Source organism: Budorcas taxicolor, chromosome 12, assembly GCF_023091745.1.
Source record: "Budorcas taxicolor isolate Tak-1 chromosome 12, Takin1.1, whole genome shotgun sequence".
Classification (NCBI taxonomy): Eukaryota; Metazoa; Chordata; class Mammalia; order Artiodactyla; family Bovidae; genus Budorcas; species Budorcas taxicolor.
In genome coordinates this window covers 36,371,642-36,386,208 of record NC_068921.1, presented here as the reverse complement: position 1 = coordinate 36,386,208, position 14,567 = coordinate 36,371,642, and the positions used below count along the sequence as shown (strand labels likewise).

Below are 14,567 nucleotides of genomic sequence, written 5' to 3'. Positions count from 1 at the left end.
TAAAAGTCAAACAAAGAATATAAGCTGTAAGCTTCCATTGACACAAAATATGTGCAACCCAATCTGAAGTTACAGAAAGCAAGGAGGAGGAGTGAGATGGGTCACAAAAGGGCACGCTAAAGGAGTGTGTGCTGAATATGTCATTCCCCTCGTGACAGTGGTCTCAGGGATATATATTTACGCCAGAACTCATGACTCTAAGATGCAGTTGTTTATATCAATTATACCCAAATAAATCTATTTTGAATATCTAATTAGCTCTAACCAAATTGCCTCTTTGCGTGTCCAACTCTGTGGCCCCATAGACTGTAGCCCATCAGGTTCCTCTGTCCATGGAATTTCCCAGGCAAGAATACTGGAGTTGGTTGCCATTTCCTACTCCAGGGGATCTACCCAACCCAGAGATCAAACCTGCCTGTCTTGCATCTCCTGCATTGGTAGGCAGATTCTTTATCTCTAGAGCCACCTGAAAGCCCAGATTGCCACTACATAGGTTATATCACTTCACTCTCCCATCAGAAGCACTTGAGAGGCTGTTACTCTGTTCTCTCTTTAACCAGGTATAGTATTCAAATTTTTTATCTTTACAGATCTGATAGGTTAAAAGCATATTAGTGATATTTTAATTTTCATTTCTTTATGAGTGAAAAGGAACATGTTTTCATATTCCTAAGAGCCCACGTATTCATCTTTTCTAGGTATCATCCATTAATGTCTTTTACCTTTTTAAATCGTGAGATTAGTCATTTTCTTATTTATCTTAGGAAAATCATATTTTTTAGGGAAATTAGGCCTTTATGATACAGGTTGCAAAAATTTGTTTCTCAGTTTGCCATTTGTATTTTGATGTTGCTTATCATCATTTTGTCATGCAGGTATTTCAATGAAGTCAAGCATTTTCATCTTTGGGTTTCTTTGTTTTGTATTGCTTTGTCTTTTGTCATGCTTAGAAATCTTTCCTTCAGATATTATGCTTTATAAAAGTTTCCCATGATTTCTTTCTTTAAATAGTTGTATGGCTTCATGTTTACATTGAAATTTGCGTCCAATCAGAATCTTTCCTGGTATAAGATGGGACATATGGGAACAAATTTATTCCTTTCCAGATGACTTCCAACTTTCCCCAGCACCATTTATTAAATAAGTCTTCTTTTCCTCGAATTGATTTGAGGAATCTTTGTTGTCTTTATCATCTCCTAACTCCCCACATGTGTTAGGATCTGTTGTTGGACCCTGTATTCTGTTTCCTAGATCAGTCTATTATAATTGTAATTTTATAAAAGTCTTTAATGTCTGATGGGTCTGGTCCATCACTTGCTCTTTTTTCACTTTACTCATCTAATTAAGAAAAATTTAACCAGATATGCATTTGTAAGTATTATTTTGAAATGTATGTCTTGTCCTGTGTCCTGCAGTATTTATTATATGTGCTGAGCTGTGCTTAGTCGCTCAGTCATGTCTGACTCTGTGGGGCCCCATGGACTGTAGCTTACAAGGCTCCTCTCTCCATGGGGATTCTCCAGGCAAGAATACTGGAGTGGGTTGTCATGCCCTCCTCCAGGGCATCTTCCCAACCCAGGGATTTAACCCAGGTCTCCCACATTACAGGCAGATTGTTTACCCTCTGAGTCACAAGGGAAGCCCAAGAAGACTGGAGTGGGTAGCCTATCCCTTCTCCAGGGAAGCTTCCCAACCCAGGAATCTAACTTGGGTCTCCTGCATCACAGGAAGATTCTTTACAAGCAGAGCTACCAGGGAAGCCCCATTAATTATTTAAATATACACATTTGTCTGAACTGGAAAGGGACTACTCCTTTAAAAAAAAAAATGCATTTACATTGGTAAAACTAAAAGCTGATTATTTCCAAGATATCTCAAGAACTAATAATTTGTATAAAATTTGATTTTATTTACATGCATGTTTTTAAGGAATACTCTTTAAAATTTATTCAGATAATAGTAGTGACAGAGCATCCCTTATTCTCTTTTTTTTATACGTTTTCATATTCTAGTGTGAAAGACATTAATTTACTTAAAGCTTTGGAGATTTTTTTTTCAGTTTTCTCATTTTCTTAATATTGCTATAAAGCAATATAAAAGACTGGAATAATTTCATTCTATCAATTTATTTTAGGGCTGCTAAGTTGCTTTAGTTGTGACCAACTCTCTGTGACCCCATGGACTATAGCCCACCAGGCTCCTCTGTCCATGGGATTCTCCAGGCAAGAATACTAGAGTGGGTTGCCATGCCCTCCTCCAGTGGATCTTCCCAACCCAGGGATTGAACCCGCATCTTTTATGTCTCTTGCATTGTCTGGTGGGTTCTTTACTACCAGTGCCACCTGGAAAGCCCATTTTAGGACTAATTTGACACTATAATATTGCTTATTGTCAAGTCTTTGGCAAGTCGCTTTTATGGTCCTCAGTTTCCTCTTGTGGAAAATAAGGGGTGTTTAAAATTCTGTGATTCTAAGAACAGAGAGAGATTAAGATATTTGGTGTATTTATCGCTGATATTGTCTCCAGCTCTCCAACTTCGTGTCTATAAATGAGGGCGCTATACGTAAGTGACCCTGAGTGTCTGGTCTTCTCAGTGCCCTGGGACAGACAGTTTCATCAGTGCTGAGAGGTCAGCTCTAGGAAGCCTGGCTTCTTGATCATCATCCACTTGACCTGTGCTTTCCTTATATTGTCACTTCTCTTTCTGGCAGACACTTTCAGCATCCTCTGAATGGAACCAAGAACCCAAACGTAAATGTAAACGTAAACGGACTAAAAAGAAGCATTCATCACTTAACATGAAACTTTCTGAAGATTTTGAAGCCTTTAGCTTAGATGCCCCAGAAGAATCTGAAGCAGTCAGTTTTGTCTTCATGGATGCAGAGGAGCTCTGGGATTTGGGTCCGATGAAGTCATCTAAACAAACAGAAGTTAAACCACAATTCACAGAAGCCATCTCACAGAAAATGGCCGTTTCCAACATTCCTACTGCCCCTAGTTTCTTAACTGCACCCCTCTATGTTGGCTCTGCTTTCCACCATCATCCCAGCTCAGCACTGTTTGGTTCTCCAGCTGGTCCCAAACACTTCGGTTCCCCTAAGAAGTACCTGGAGATGGGCAGTGGTGCCGACATTTCCCTGGACATGGCGTCTTTTCCCAGGCTGCATCTCCAGGACTCATCTTTGCAACTTGCTGCTGCTCCCAGGGCCTCCTTTAGCTCCAGGTCACAGCTGCCCAAAACTGATCAAGGGGGTGCCACAGGCTTCAGTGCCCTCACTGCCCTTCAGCTGGACCCTCTCCCGCGGCCGCATCTTTTTTCCTGTCCTTCTGCAGGTCTTCTCCCTTGTCCACTTGTGAAGTCTGTCCTTTCTTCCCATGCCTCTCCTCCCTCCCTACCCAGGGGTGTTGTTCCCCCTCCTCCCCCTCTGCCTCGGGGGGTTGGTGTTCCCCCTCCTTCCCCACTTCCCCCTCTAACTGGGGGAATTGTTCCCCCTCCTCCCCTTCTACCTGGGGGGGATGGTGTTCCTCCTCCTCCCCCTCTTCCCCCTCTAACTGGGGGAATTGTTCCCCCTCCTCCCCTTCTATTTCAGGGGGTTGGCATTCCTCCTCCCCCTCCTCCCCCTCTACCTGGGTTGAGTGGTGTTCCTCCTCCTCCCCCTCTTCCCCCTCTAACTGGGGGAATTGTTCCCCCCCCTCCCCTTCTATTTCAGGGGGTTGGCATTCCTCCTCCCCCTCCTCCCCCTCTACCTGGGTGGAGTGGTGTTCCTCCTTCTCCCCCTCTTCCCCCTCTATCTGGGGGAGTTGTTCCCCCTCCTCCCCCTCTATCTCAGGGGGTTGGTATTCCTCCTCCCTCTCCTCCCCCTCTTTCCTCTCCTCTTCCTTCTCACCATATCCCATCTCCTAGGAGTGCCAATTATAAGGTGCCAGTGGCTCCATCTGGCCCTGCTGAGGATGCCCAGCTGGACATTCCTCTGTTAGCTGGGTATGATGAACCTTTGTCATTAGACTCCTTCCAATATGGTTGTTCATTTTTTGAATGTTCTTCTGAAATGGAAAGTGATAAAACAGGAGGACTTCTGGCAAGTAGGATTTTTAAAAAGCTGGCAGAATATGACCTGAGAAGTGGCTTTACTGCAAGCACTCAGGCACAAAATGATGAGGATGGCCTAGCTGGCAAAGCAAGCTGGAGGAATTATGTGCCTTCGACTGAACTCTTCAGGCTTCAGACCAAGGTACTAGTCTTATCTCTCCATATATCTGTGCTTCATTAGCTTCAAAGTTCAGGATGGTGCTACACAAAGTAGCTCCTCACCAGACTGCTGCTGGTCCACACTGACATGAGGAGCTAGTGCCAGAACGCAGCTTCCTTCACTGAGAAGCCAGCTGAACAAACAGTGTGCTTGAGAAAAGCTGGTGCTTACCTACCTATTTTTAACTGTTAGGTCAGAATATCATGGAAGGGAGTGTTAACATTCCTCAGTTGAAGGTTAGCATCCCTCAGTGGGTCCTGGGGTAAGACATTAATCTCCTAGGTTCTAAAACTGCTGAACTGCAGTTCACACCAATTTCACATTGCAAAGTAAAGCACAAGTGTTGTAAGTACACTCTAAGTATTAAAAGTTCTCAGGAATATGACTCAACATGTGAGCTTATATTAGAGGTTAGCATTCCATTTGTGAAGCTAAATCACACTCTGTAAATTTAGTTCCTGCAGTGGTACTAAGACCCAATCTTATGTCTGTAATTAACTTGTTTTGATGAAATATGCTCAGTCGCTCTGCCATGTCTAATTCTTTGCAACCCCATCCACGGTAGCCTACCAGGCCCCTCCATCTGTGGAATTTTCCAGGCAAGAGTATAGTAAAGTAGAAAAGTAACTTGGTTTAGTGTCAGTTCAAGTCCCAACGCTTCCACTCTGTGATCCAGGGCAAGTCAGTCTTTCAGTCATCCATGAAATGGGAGTAATAAAAGTATCCAGCTCGCAGAGAGGTAGACCAGCTGCCAGCAGCCCCCACCTGGAGAAATGCATGTGAAAGCAGCATAGCACACAACGCTCTCTGAGCCAGAGTGTTGGGGTTTAGGTCGTGCTGCGACTGCTTGTCAGCTGTGTCACTTTGGACAACTTGCTTAAGTTTTCGTACCTCAGTGTCCTCATCTGCACAGTGGGTTCAGTGACAGTACTTCACAGGAAGCAGCTCACAAGAAAACAGCACTCCGTACTAGGTGAGGGCCAGCTGGCACATTCTGTCACTCCTGTTAGTTTTCAAATTGTTGCCATAGATCCTATCACCCATGTGCTTGCCTGCACCCCACCTTCCCCTCCACGCCCTGTGTTAGTTCGCCTTGGACCTGGAGGCTGTCTGCTTCTCAGTTAGGATCCCAGGATCAGGCTTGCAACACTTCTGTAAGCATGTGATGAAGATCCATCTTAGCTGGAGTGGACAGGGTATGTGAGCACAAGGAAGGTAGCTTCAAAGAGTATGTTCAACATAATTTTATCTTTAGTGGAAAAGAGTCATTTTCATATTTCATCATAAGGACACATTTTAATGTTGAACAAAAGGAACCATGTTATTTAAAAGTTTGAGAAACATTGTTTCAAAGAATTACTAGAAGAAAAAAATGTATAATACTATTTTTAAAAACCTCCATACTTGAACCCCTCTACTGCTTTATTACAAATGCCACCAAATATAATACTTGCTGTTCATAGTATTTATGAGATTCCCAATAATACTGTGTTTGCACATGAAAAAACTTTGATTTTACAGTAAAGATGTCTTAATTCCCTGAATTGAAAACATATTATTGATCACATCACTCATGTAATGAAATTGTAATAATGTGGCTGAAATTTTGTTTTCTTAATTTCATAGGATGGATGCTGGAAACTTACACAAGAACTGGGATTTATATTAAAACTTAATACAAATATTTTAAACAGCTTTCTTGAACAAAAAGGCATTCGATCTCTAGGTATGTCACTATTTTTCCATTTATAAATGTCATGCTCTTAAATGTTACACATTTTTGTAAACCAGTGTTCTAATATATTTGTTACATGTGAAAGGGATTACATTTGTCAATCATCAAAGGATGGGACTAGTTTCTAGTCATCTTTACCATTAAGTAGGGTACTACCTGTGCAGATCTATTAGCATGAGTAGCAGTGACTGCTGTAAAAAGATCCAAGTAGCCTAAACACAAAGATCACTTTCACGCACACCTCATAGTCAGGTGTTGGTCCACAGGAAGGTCCCACTCCACACAGCAGTTTGGACACGTAGACTCCTTCTATACTGCAACTCGACCGTCACCAACATGTGTCTTTACAGTTACTCCTGGTGAAAAGAAAAGAAGAAGAAAAGATTACTCTGGCATCATCCACCTGGTAGACCAGAGGGAGAGAGAGGAAATGTGGCAAGGATGAGCCTCTGAGCCCCACCCAGATATTAACACAGGGAGTTGGGAAATGTACTGTTTGAATTGCACTAGACCAAAAATAACGATGAAAACTTGCACCAGCAGAGTGTTCTAGTTTCTGGAGTGAAAGAAGAGCTGACTAACTCCTGCCAATAACATTTATTAACCCTAGATAAAATATTTTAAAACCACTCTCTGAAGGCCTGGAATATAATCAGAAGCAGGCAGAAACTAGCAGGGACACAAACCTTGAAAGAAGAGAAATTAGGTGAGCTCCACTTTTATCCAGCTTTTCACCTGAAGGCGCTTCTCAGTTGACGAGGCACATGGAGGTTAGAACTGAAACAGAAAGTGTTCATGCGATGATGGCACAGGGGTCAGCATTTGAGGCTGAAAGCACCTCGAAATTAAAGGTGAGAATACTTAATGGAGGGGACCGCAGAGCAGGGAGCTCTGAAAGCTGCATTGAAAGCTCCCTCAACTTTGGTTTGGGGATTGTGTGTGTGGTTTTTGTTGTGTTGATTTATTTGCTTGTTTTTAGAGAAACAAACTGCTATATCTGCTAGTGGAAGAAAATACTTTGTTTTGCTCTGAAGATTCTGCAATTGTTCAGGCGTATCATAATTCATAGATTGCCTAGAATAATGCTAATTAAATGCCAGTAAACTTTGTTTATTCTTTTTGTATGGCATGTACAAATTTCGGAGGGTGATAGTGTCAGTGGTCCCTCTTCTTACCTTATGTAAAACATTCTCATCAATATTGGCATCATCTGTGTAATACTCCCAGTAGATTTTCTCAAAGTCTGTTCACTTAAAATTGCATGGAATGACATAATAAACAAAAAAATTTGACGTATCCACACACATCTCCCTCAGATCCTTGGCTGTCCCCTAACCTATACATACACCACTGTGCCTTCAAGGAATCCAGATAAAAGCAACAATCCAGAAGCTAGAGGGCTGAGCAGAGATTTCACCTGTCACCAAGTGTTAGGAAGACAGAATTTGGTGTTCAGATTACAACAAATTAGACTTGATAAATGTCTCAGGCTTTCCATTGAAACCCTAGAAGAGCCATAAAGACTGTATCTCATGATCAAGGACTGTCCGACAGGATAAGGGGGAAAAAACTGAACAGTCCCACCCTAACAAGGCCTAAAGCAAAGCCTTCAGAGGATCCACCAGAACAAATGTAAAACCATGAAAGTCCTAGAAGGACACAAGGAAAACTGAAAAATTCAAAGATATGTGGAGATTATGCAACATGTTACAGAAGAAAATGTGAGTCAAAAGAGAAATCAAAAAATACCTTAAAAAATAAAAAAACACCTTAAGACAAATGAAAATAGAAATTGTGGTGGTGGTTATAGTTGTTTAGTTGCTAAGTCATGTCCCACTCTTGCAACGCCACGGACTGTAACCTGCCAGGCTCCTCTGTCACCTGGTGGCTCAGAGGTAAAGAATCCGCCTGCAATGCAGGATGTGCAGGTTTGGTCCCTAGGTAAGGAAGATACCCTGGAGAAGAGAATGGCACCCACTCCAGTATCTTTGCCTGGGAAATCCCATGGAAAAGAAAAGAGAAAATGGAAATACAACATAGCAAGATTTATGGGATACAGGAAAAGCAGTTCTAAGAAAGAAGTTCATAGAGATAAATGCCTAAATTAAAAAATAAGATGCTTAATAAGCAATCCAGCTTTTCTACAGCCATTGAGAAGCTAATGTGATCTTTATTCCTCGATTTGTTGAACACATTGATCAGTGTGTGGATACTGAACTGTGATGTTAACTCTTCTCCACATGTTTTACTAGAATTCACCTGTGAAGCTGTCTGGTCCTGGACTTTTGTTTGTTGGGAGGATTTTCGTGTGTTCCCCCCACCCCCCCCCCCACCCAGTTCAGTCTCATTGCTGATAACTGATCTGTTGATATTTTCTACTTTTCTTCCTGATTCAGTCTTGTTGTTCAGTGGCTCAGTTGTGTCTGACTCTTTGTGACCCCATGGACTGCAGCACACCAGGCTAACCTGTCCTTCACCACCTCGTGGAGCTTGCTGAAACTCATGTCCTTTAAGTTGGTAATGCCATACAACCACCTCATCCTCTATCATCCCCTTCTCCCCCTGCCTTCAATCTTTCCCAGCATAAGGGTCTTTTCTAATGAGTTGCCTCTTCCCACCAGATGGCCGAAGTATTGTAGCTTCAGCTTCAGCATCAGTCCTTCCAGTGAATATTCAGGATTGATTTCCTTTAGGATTGACTGGTTTGATCTCCTTGAAGTCCCAGGGATTCATGAGTCTTCTCCAACACCACAATTCAAAAGCATCAGTTCTTCGGCACTCAGCCTTCTTCATGGTCCAACTCTCACATCCATACATGACAACTGGAAAAACCATAGCTTTGACTAGACAGACCTTTGTTGGCAAAGTAATGTCTCTGCTTTTTAATACACTGTATAGGTTTGTCATAGCTTTTCTTCCAATGAGCATGCATCTTTTAATTTCATGGCTGCAATTAACATCTGCAATGATTTTGGATCCCAAGTAAATAAACTGTTTCCACTGTTTCCCCATATATTTGCCATGAAGTGATGGGACCGGATGCCATGATCTTAGTTTTTTGAATGTTGAGTTTTAAGCCAGCTTTTTAACTCTTCTTTCACCTTCATAAAGAGGCTCTGTAGTTCTTCTTTGCTTTCTGCCATAAGGGTGGTGTCATCTGCATATCTGAGGTTATTGATATTTCTCCCAGCAATCTTGATTCCAGCTTGTGCTTCATCCAGCCTGGCATTTCACATGATGTACTCTGCATAGAAGTTAAATAAGCAGGGTGACAATATATGGCCTTAACATGCTCCCTTCCGAATTTTGAACTGGTCCATTGTTCCATGTCTGGTTCTAACTGTTGTTTCTTGACCTGCATACAGATTTCTCAGGAGGCAGGTAAGGTGGTCTGATATTCCCATCTCTTTAAGAATTTTCCACACTTTATTGTGATTCACACCATCAAGGGCTTTAGCATATTCAGCAAAGCAGAAGTAAATGTTTTTCTGGAATTCTCTTGCTTTTTGTATGATCCAGTAGATGTTGGCAATTTGATCTCTGGTTCCTCTGCTTTTTCTAAATCCAACTTGGACACCTGGAAGTTCTCAGTTCATGTGCTGTTGGAGCCTCACTTAGAGAATTTTGAGCATTACTTTGCTAGTGTGTGAAATGAGTGCAATTGTGCAATAGTTTGAACATTCTTTTGCATTGCCTTTCTTTGGGATTGGAATGAAAACTGACCTTTTTGAGTCCTGTGGCCACTGCTGAGTTTTCCATATTTGCTGGCATATTGAATATAGCACTTGGGAGATCCAGTCTTGGGAGATCATATATTGCTAGGAATTTTTGCATTTCCTCTGTGCTGTGCTTTTAGAAAATAAAAATGGGTCAATCTCTGGGCTCAGTAGATATAAGCATTCATTTTCAATGTGGGTATTTTTCATAATAGAGTAAAATATCTTGATTTGGATAAGGACACTGGTTACCTGTATGTACTGTTAAAATCATCAATCAGTCAGTTGTCAATCAGTCGTGTCCAACTTGTTGCTACCCCATGGTTTGCAACCTTCCAGGCTTCTCTGTCCATGGGGATTCTCTAGGCAAGAATACTGGAGTGTGTTGCTGTGCTTCCTCCAGGGAATCTTCACAACCTAGGGATAGAACCCAGGTCCTCCCGCATTTCAGGCATTTCCTCTAGGTTGTCCATTTTCTTGGCATATAGTTGTTCGTAGTCATTGACGATCACTTTCAAAAGCAGTGTTCGTCACAGGAATGTCAGTCCCCAGGTCAGAGTGTTTACTTTTGAAAAGCTGAGGGAAGGTTGGAGTGTAAGTGGATGGATTGGAGGATGTATACAAGGGGGGCTTCAACTTAAAATATTTCTTTCTTTTAAAGAAAAGAGAAAAATTCAAAATGTGGAAAACTGTTAAGAGTAGATAAGCTCTGAGGTAATGGGGATATTCATCATATTGTTCTTTCTACTTTTCTGTAGGCTTCAAATATTTTTTTAAAAAACCATTAAGTGACTATGTTGTGGCGATGCAAACAGTGCTACGTATCGGACATTTTGGAAACAGTTAACTGACCTGGGAAACTACACATGTACATAGACATGTATGTAATTCAAGTTGTTTCTTTCTCTTGTTACTCTAATGATGATGAAGATTGTAGGAGGGGAAAAATAACTCTCTCTCTACCCTTCTGGTTCTTGGCTGAGACTCCCCTGTAATTAAAGGTTAACAAGAGAGAAACAACTTGAATTATGTACATGCATATGTATGTGCATGTATGAGAGCCAGAGAAACATGAGACTCAAAAGGCAGCCAAGTAGCTGACCAAGGGAGAGGGACAGGGGCTGCAGGGCTCCCTGGAGGGTGGGGAATGGGCAGTTTACGGGCAGGTGAGGGGACAGAATATGTGGTAGACAGATATTTGCACTGCCTGGCGGTCAGTCTCTCGATGGAAGACTGGCAACAGCTCTCTTCCTGTTACAGACCCTCTCCTAATTTATTTTAGACTGTTGTGGGTGGGGAATGTAGTAAAAAGCTTTTCCTGAGTCTCCTAAGTGTTGATTGCCTTTAGCAGATTCTGGGGTGGCTTATTTTGAACCCAAAAAGATGTGGAAAGTTTGGTTTCACAAAGTTTGGGATTGGAAAAGTAACAATATTTAAAATCAAAATATTTGTATAAAGTCATCTCAAATACATAGGTTGCATTTAGGAAATAAAAATGGGTCAATCTCTGGGCTCAGTAGATATAAGCATTCATCTTCAATGTTGGTATTTTTCATAATAGAGTAAAATATCTTGATTTGGATAAGGACACTGGTTACCTGTATGTAATGTTAAAATCATCAAAGAGAGCAATTTATTGATCTTGAAAAGCAAAAAAGGTTTTAATCTCTCACTTCAGGAAGCAGGCAGACTCCAGTCTCGAGCCCAGAGAAGGCACAGTAAGGGAGGGGGCTGCTAGCTTTTATAGGAGGGGGCAGCAGGAGACAGGAAGTGCCTCTGATTGACTGGTGCATATCCGACTTCTCAGAAAGACCCAGGAACAAAAAAAATAAGCAGAGAGCCTGGGAGCTGATTTAAGAGTTGCAGGTTTGGCTGCCTGAGTGTGTAGTGCTTCTGGTCAAACAGAGCATTTACAGGTACATGAAAATTATCTAAATTTTGTTTTACTGACAGGGCCCCCAAGGCACGAGCAGTGCTAGAAAGTCTATTCCAAGACTACTGATCACTAGGAATAATTTGATATTAATACAGTGGTCTAATCAGTGTATCAGTTGTTCATCTGTTGTATGCTTAGGTTTATTCCTCTGAGGTATTTGCAGCAGGAGCCTAGAAACTAAATTTCTTTCAGTGAACTTCGCACATCTCTGGATATTTGGAAAGTTAGTGTGCAGGGGGGACTCTGGATGGAATTAAGTTTCCTAGCAACCATCAGGATATTATGATAGACACTTGTTCCAGTTGCCCTCCTTTTTTATTTAAATAGCTGGCTAGTTAAGGACCTTGGTAAGTATTACAGAGTTTTATGATGTGCTCATGTGTTCTGGTTTAATAGTAATAATGTAATTCTTCAACGGAACTGTTATAAACAAGTACCGTTTGGGATGCAGTGTCTCTTAACAGACATAAACAAATGCTTCACTTCCAGGTGTAAGAGGAAGAGAGCGCCTTCTAGACCTGATCGCTACATTTCTAGTGCTGCAGTTCCTTCGCACCAAGTTGGAACAGGAGGGAATAATCGTCAAATCACTGATGAGACTGGACGATGCTTCCATTCCCAGGTGACTTTAACTCATTTATATTTTCAGTCATTTCTTTTTATTATATTTGTTTATCTATTTGCCCTCAGCCTGTTTGTTTCATCTTGTTTGTTTTCATCATGAGCAAAAGAAGCTGTAGCAAGTGTATGTGTGTCGGCCAGGTTTTTATTGTACTGTTTTGTGGATCCAGTGTAATAATTACGGAGAGTAATTCCTAAATTAACAATGATGCCCCTTCTCCCCACAGAATTATCTTAATCATGAAAAGAAATTGTTTAGGCTATGGGGAAATACATTCCTATTAGGTACCCTAGTCAGCAACCAAACTCTTTCAGTGGATTTCTTGTAATAAGCAAGACATGGGTAGAGAGCAGGCCAGGAAGCAACTTTAGGTGCTCATAAATAGCACCCCAAGTCCTAAAACATTATGAATATGGCTAAAGGAAAATTTGTCTTTATATATATTTTTATTCCAGAAAATAGTGGAATATTTTTTACTGATTTTTTTTTATTTTGTAAGTTTTTGTGTATAATAAACCTCTGCATTTTGAAATCATCTTTGAATTTATCTTTAAAAATTAACAAATTTTTTCACATCCGCGAGTCTTTTATTGGTCATTTATATGCCAGGTAGCAGCATCAGCAAAAACAAACAAAACAAGTGTTTCCACCTAAAAGAACATCCTGTCTCCTCATTTGCCTTTTCATGTAGTGCTTCTCTCCCAACTCTAGATCCACTTAGATAAAAACAGCTTTACTGGTAACAGATCTTAAGGGGAAAAATATTCATCAGGAGGCAAGAAAGCTATTGATAAACACCTCCCAAATACAAAAATACTAGTCAGCAGTTACTACACCAACTACCAGTTTCACATACAGTCTCCCTTTAAGGCTAAGATGATCCTATTTTACAAGGGGTAGAGGCAACAAGTTCCAAGAGAATTCAGCCTTCTTTGAAACTAGCCCACATGCTCTACAGCAGACTCTATAAGCACAGCTTTTATGGCCACTGAGACCAGGGTTCAGATCCAGTGGGAAGGGGAACTGGAGAGTAACAATTTTTTTAACCACTTTTACATTGAATAAAAGTGGATCATAATTTATGCTGAGCAATTACAAATCAGCTATGTTTTTATGAAGTAATTGGAAATAACTATTTTACAACTATTTCCTATTTGAAAACATTTTTTCAAGGCTGTAGTTCACAAGTGTATGTATGGAGGGCAGGAATGTGGAAGATGAAGATGGATTATTTAGTTAAAAAAAAGGCTCAACCATTTCTTAACTACCTTGTAAAAAGCTGCAGCGAAGTATAAGCACAGAGATAACTGTTCAAGGGAGCCTCTCACCGGAGCTCTTCCACTGTGTGCAGGTCGGACAGTGTTTGCACAGAAAATGGCTCAGAGAGTTACTGTGCTGCTGGCTCCTGGTTCAGTGGTCCTCTCACTACAGCACATGGCTTGTATGTGCTTTTGGAAAATCTAACATTTCCTGGGCCTGGGACAAGAATACAAATAGAGACTTACATGCTATATGTCTTAAGTATTTTAAAATTGCAGATTTAACTTGCAGTTAAATACATTTAAAGCTCTACCCCAACAAATACAACTTTGTAACCACCTAGAAGACCAGGTTCAGATCTAGAATTCTGGGACCTCCCTAAGTTTTATGCTTAAATGTGGCAGCGTGTGACAAGGATGCGACAAGTTCTGGGGCCCCAGCCCTTGGCTGATGCCTGGTACCACAGAGGCCTTGGCGGCAGGTATGAACACTCTGCTTGCTCATCAAAGCTGCATCTGTACCCATGCATATGATACAGTGTTGTGTATATACACACATGCACACACACACACACACACACACACACACACACACTTTTTTCAAAAAAGGCAAGATAAGGGGAAAACTAACAAAACTAATAAAATATTTTCTTTGACGGAGAAGGAGGAGACAGAATGGAAGTTAGGTTTCTCATGTACTTTGTTTTATGAGACTTTGAAACTGTGTAAATCTTTTACCTAATAAAGTCCAGGTATCAGAGAACAGAGGTTGAACATGTTAAATTATACCATGGGAATGTAGTCAGCAGTGTCTGGAATATGAGGAAATAAATGGCAAGAGAAAAAAGAGAGGAGACGTGAAACCTATAAATTAAAGGACATTTAAAAAAAAAAATAGAAGGATGTTTGAAAGGAGGCAAACATAGCCCTCATTTGGATCCTGATTTGAACGAGACCCATTGTACTTTTTTCTTTTAAAAAAAGACAGGGAAATTTAAACATTACCTGAATATTTTGTGATATTAAAGAATATTCATAACTATTTTTAA

General features: G+C 41.0%; 1 protein-coding gene across 1 annotated transcript in view; it reads left to right on the top strand.

Annotated features, from left to right (window-relative positions):
* PARP4 (poly(ADP-ribose) polymerase family member 4) overlaps positions 1-14,567 on the top strand; it is a 73,827-nt gene that overhangs the window by 55,107 nt on the left and 4,153 nt on the right. Inside the window, exons 31-34 of the mRNA XM_052649956.1 lie at positions 2,712-3,593; positions 3,711-4,232; positions 5,877-5,976; positions 12,127-12,259. Coding sequence (XP_052505916.1) covers positions 2,712-3,593; positions 3,711-4,232; positions 5,877-5,976; positions 12,127-12,259 — 1,637 coding nt within the window. The remainder of the gene's footprint in view (positions 1-2,711; positions 3,594-3,710; positions 4,233-5,876; positions 5,977-12,126; positions 12,260-14,567) is intronic.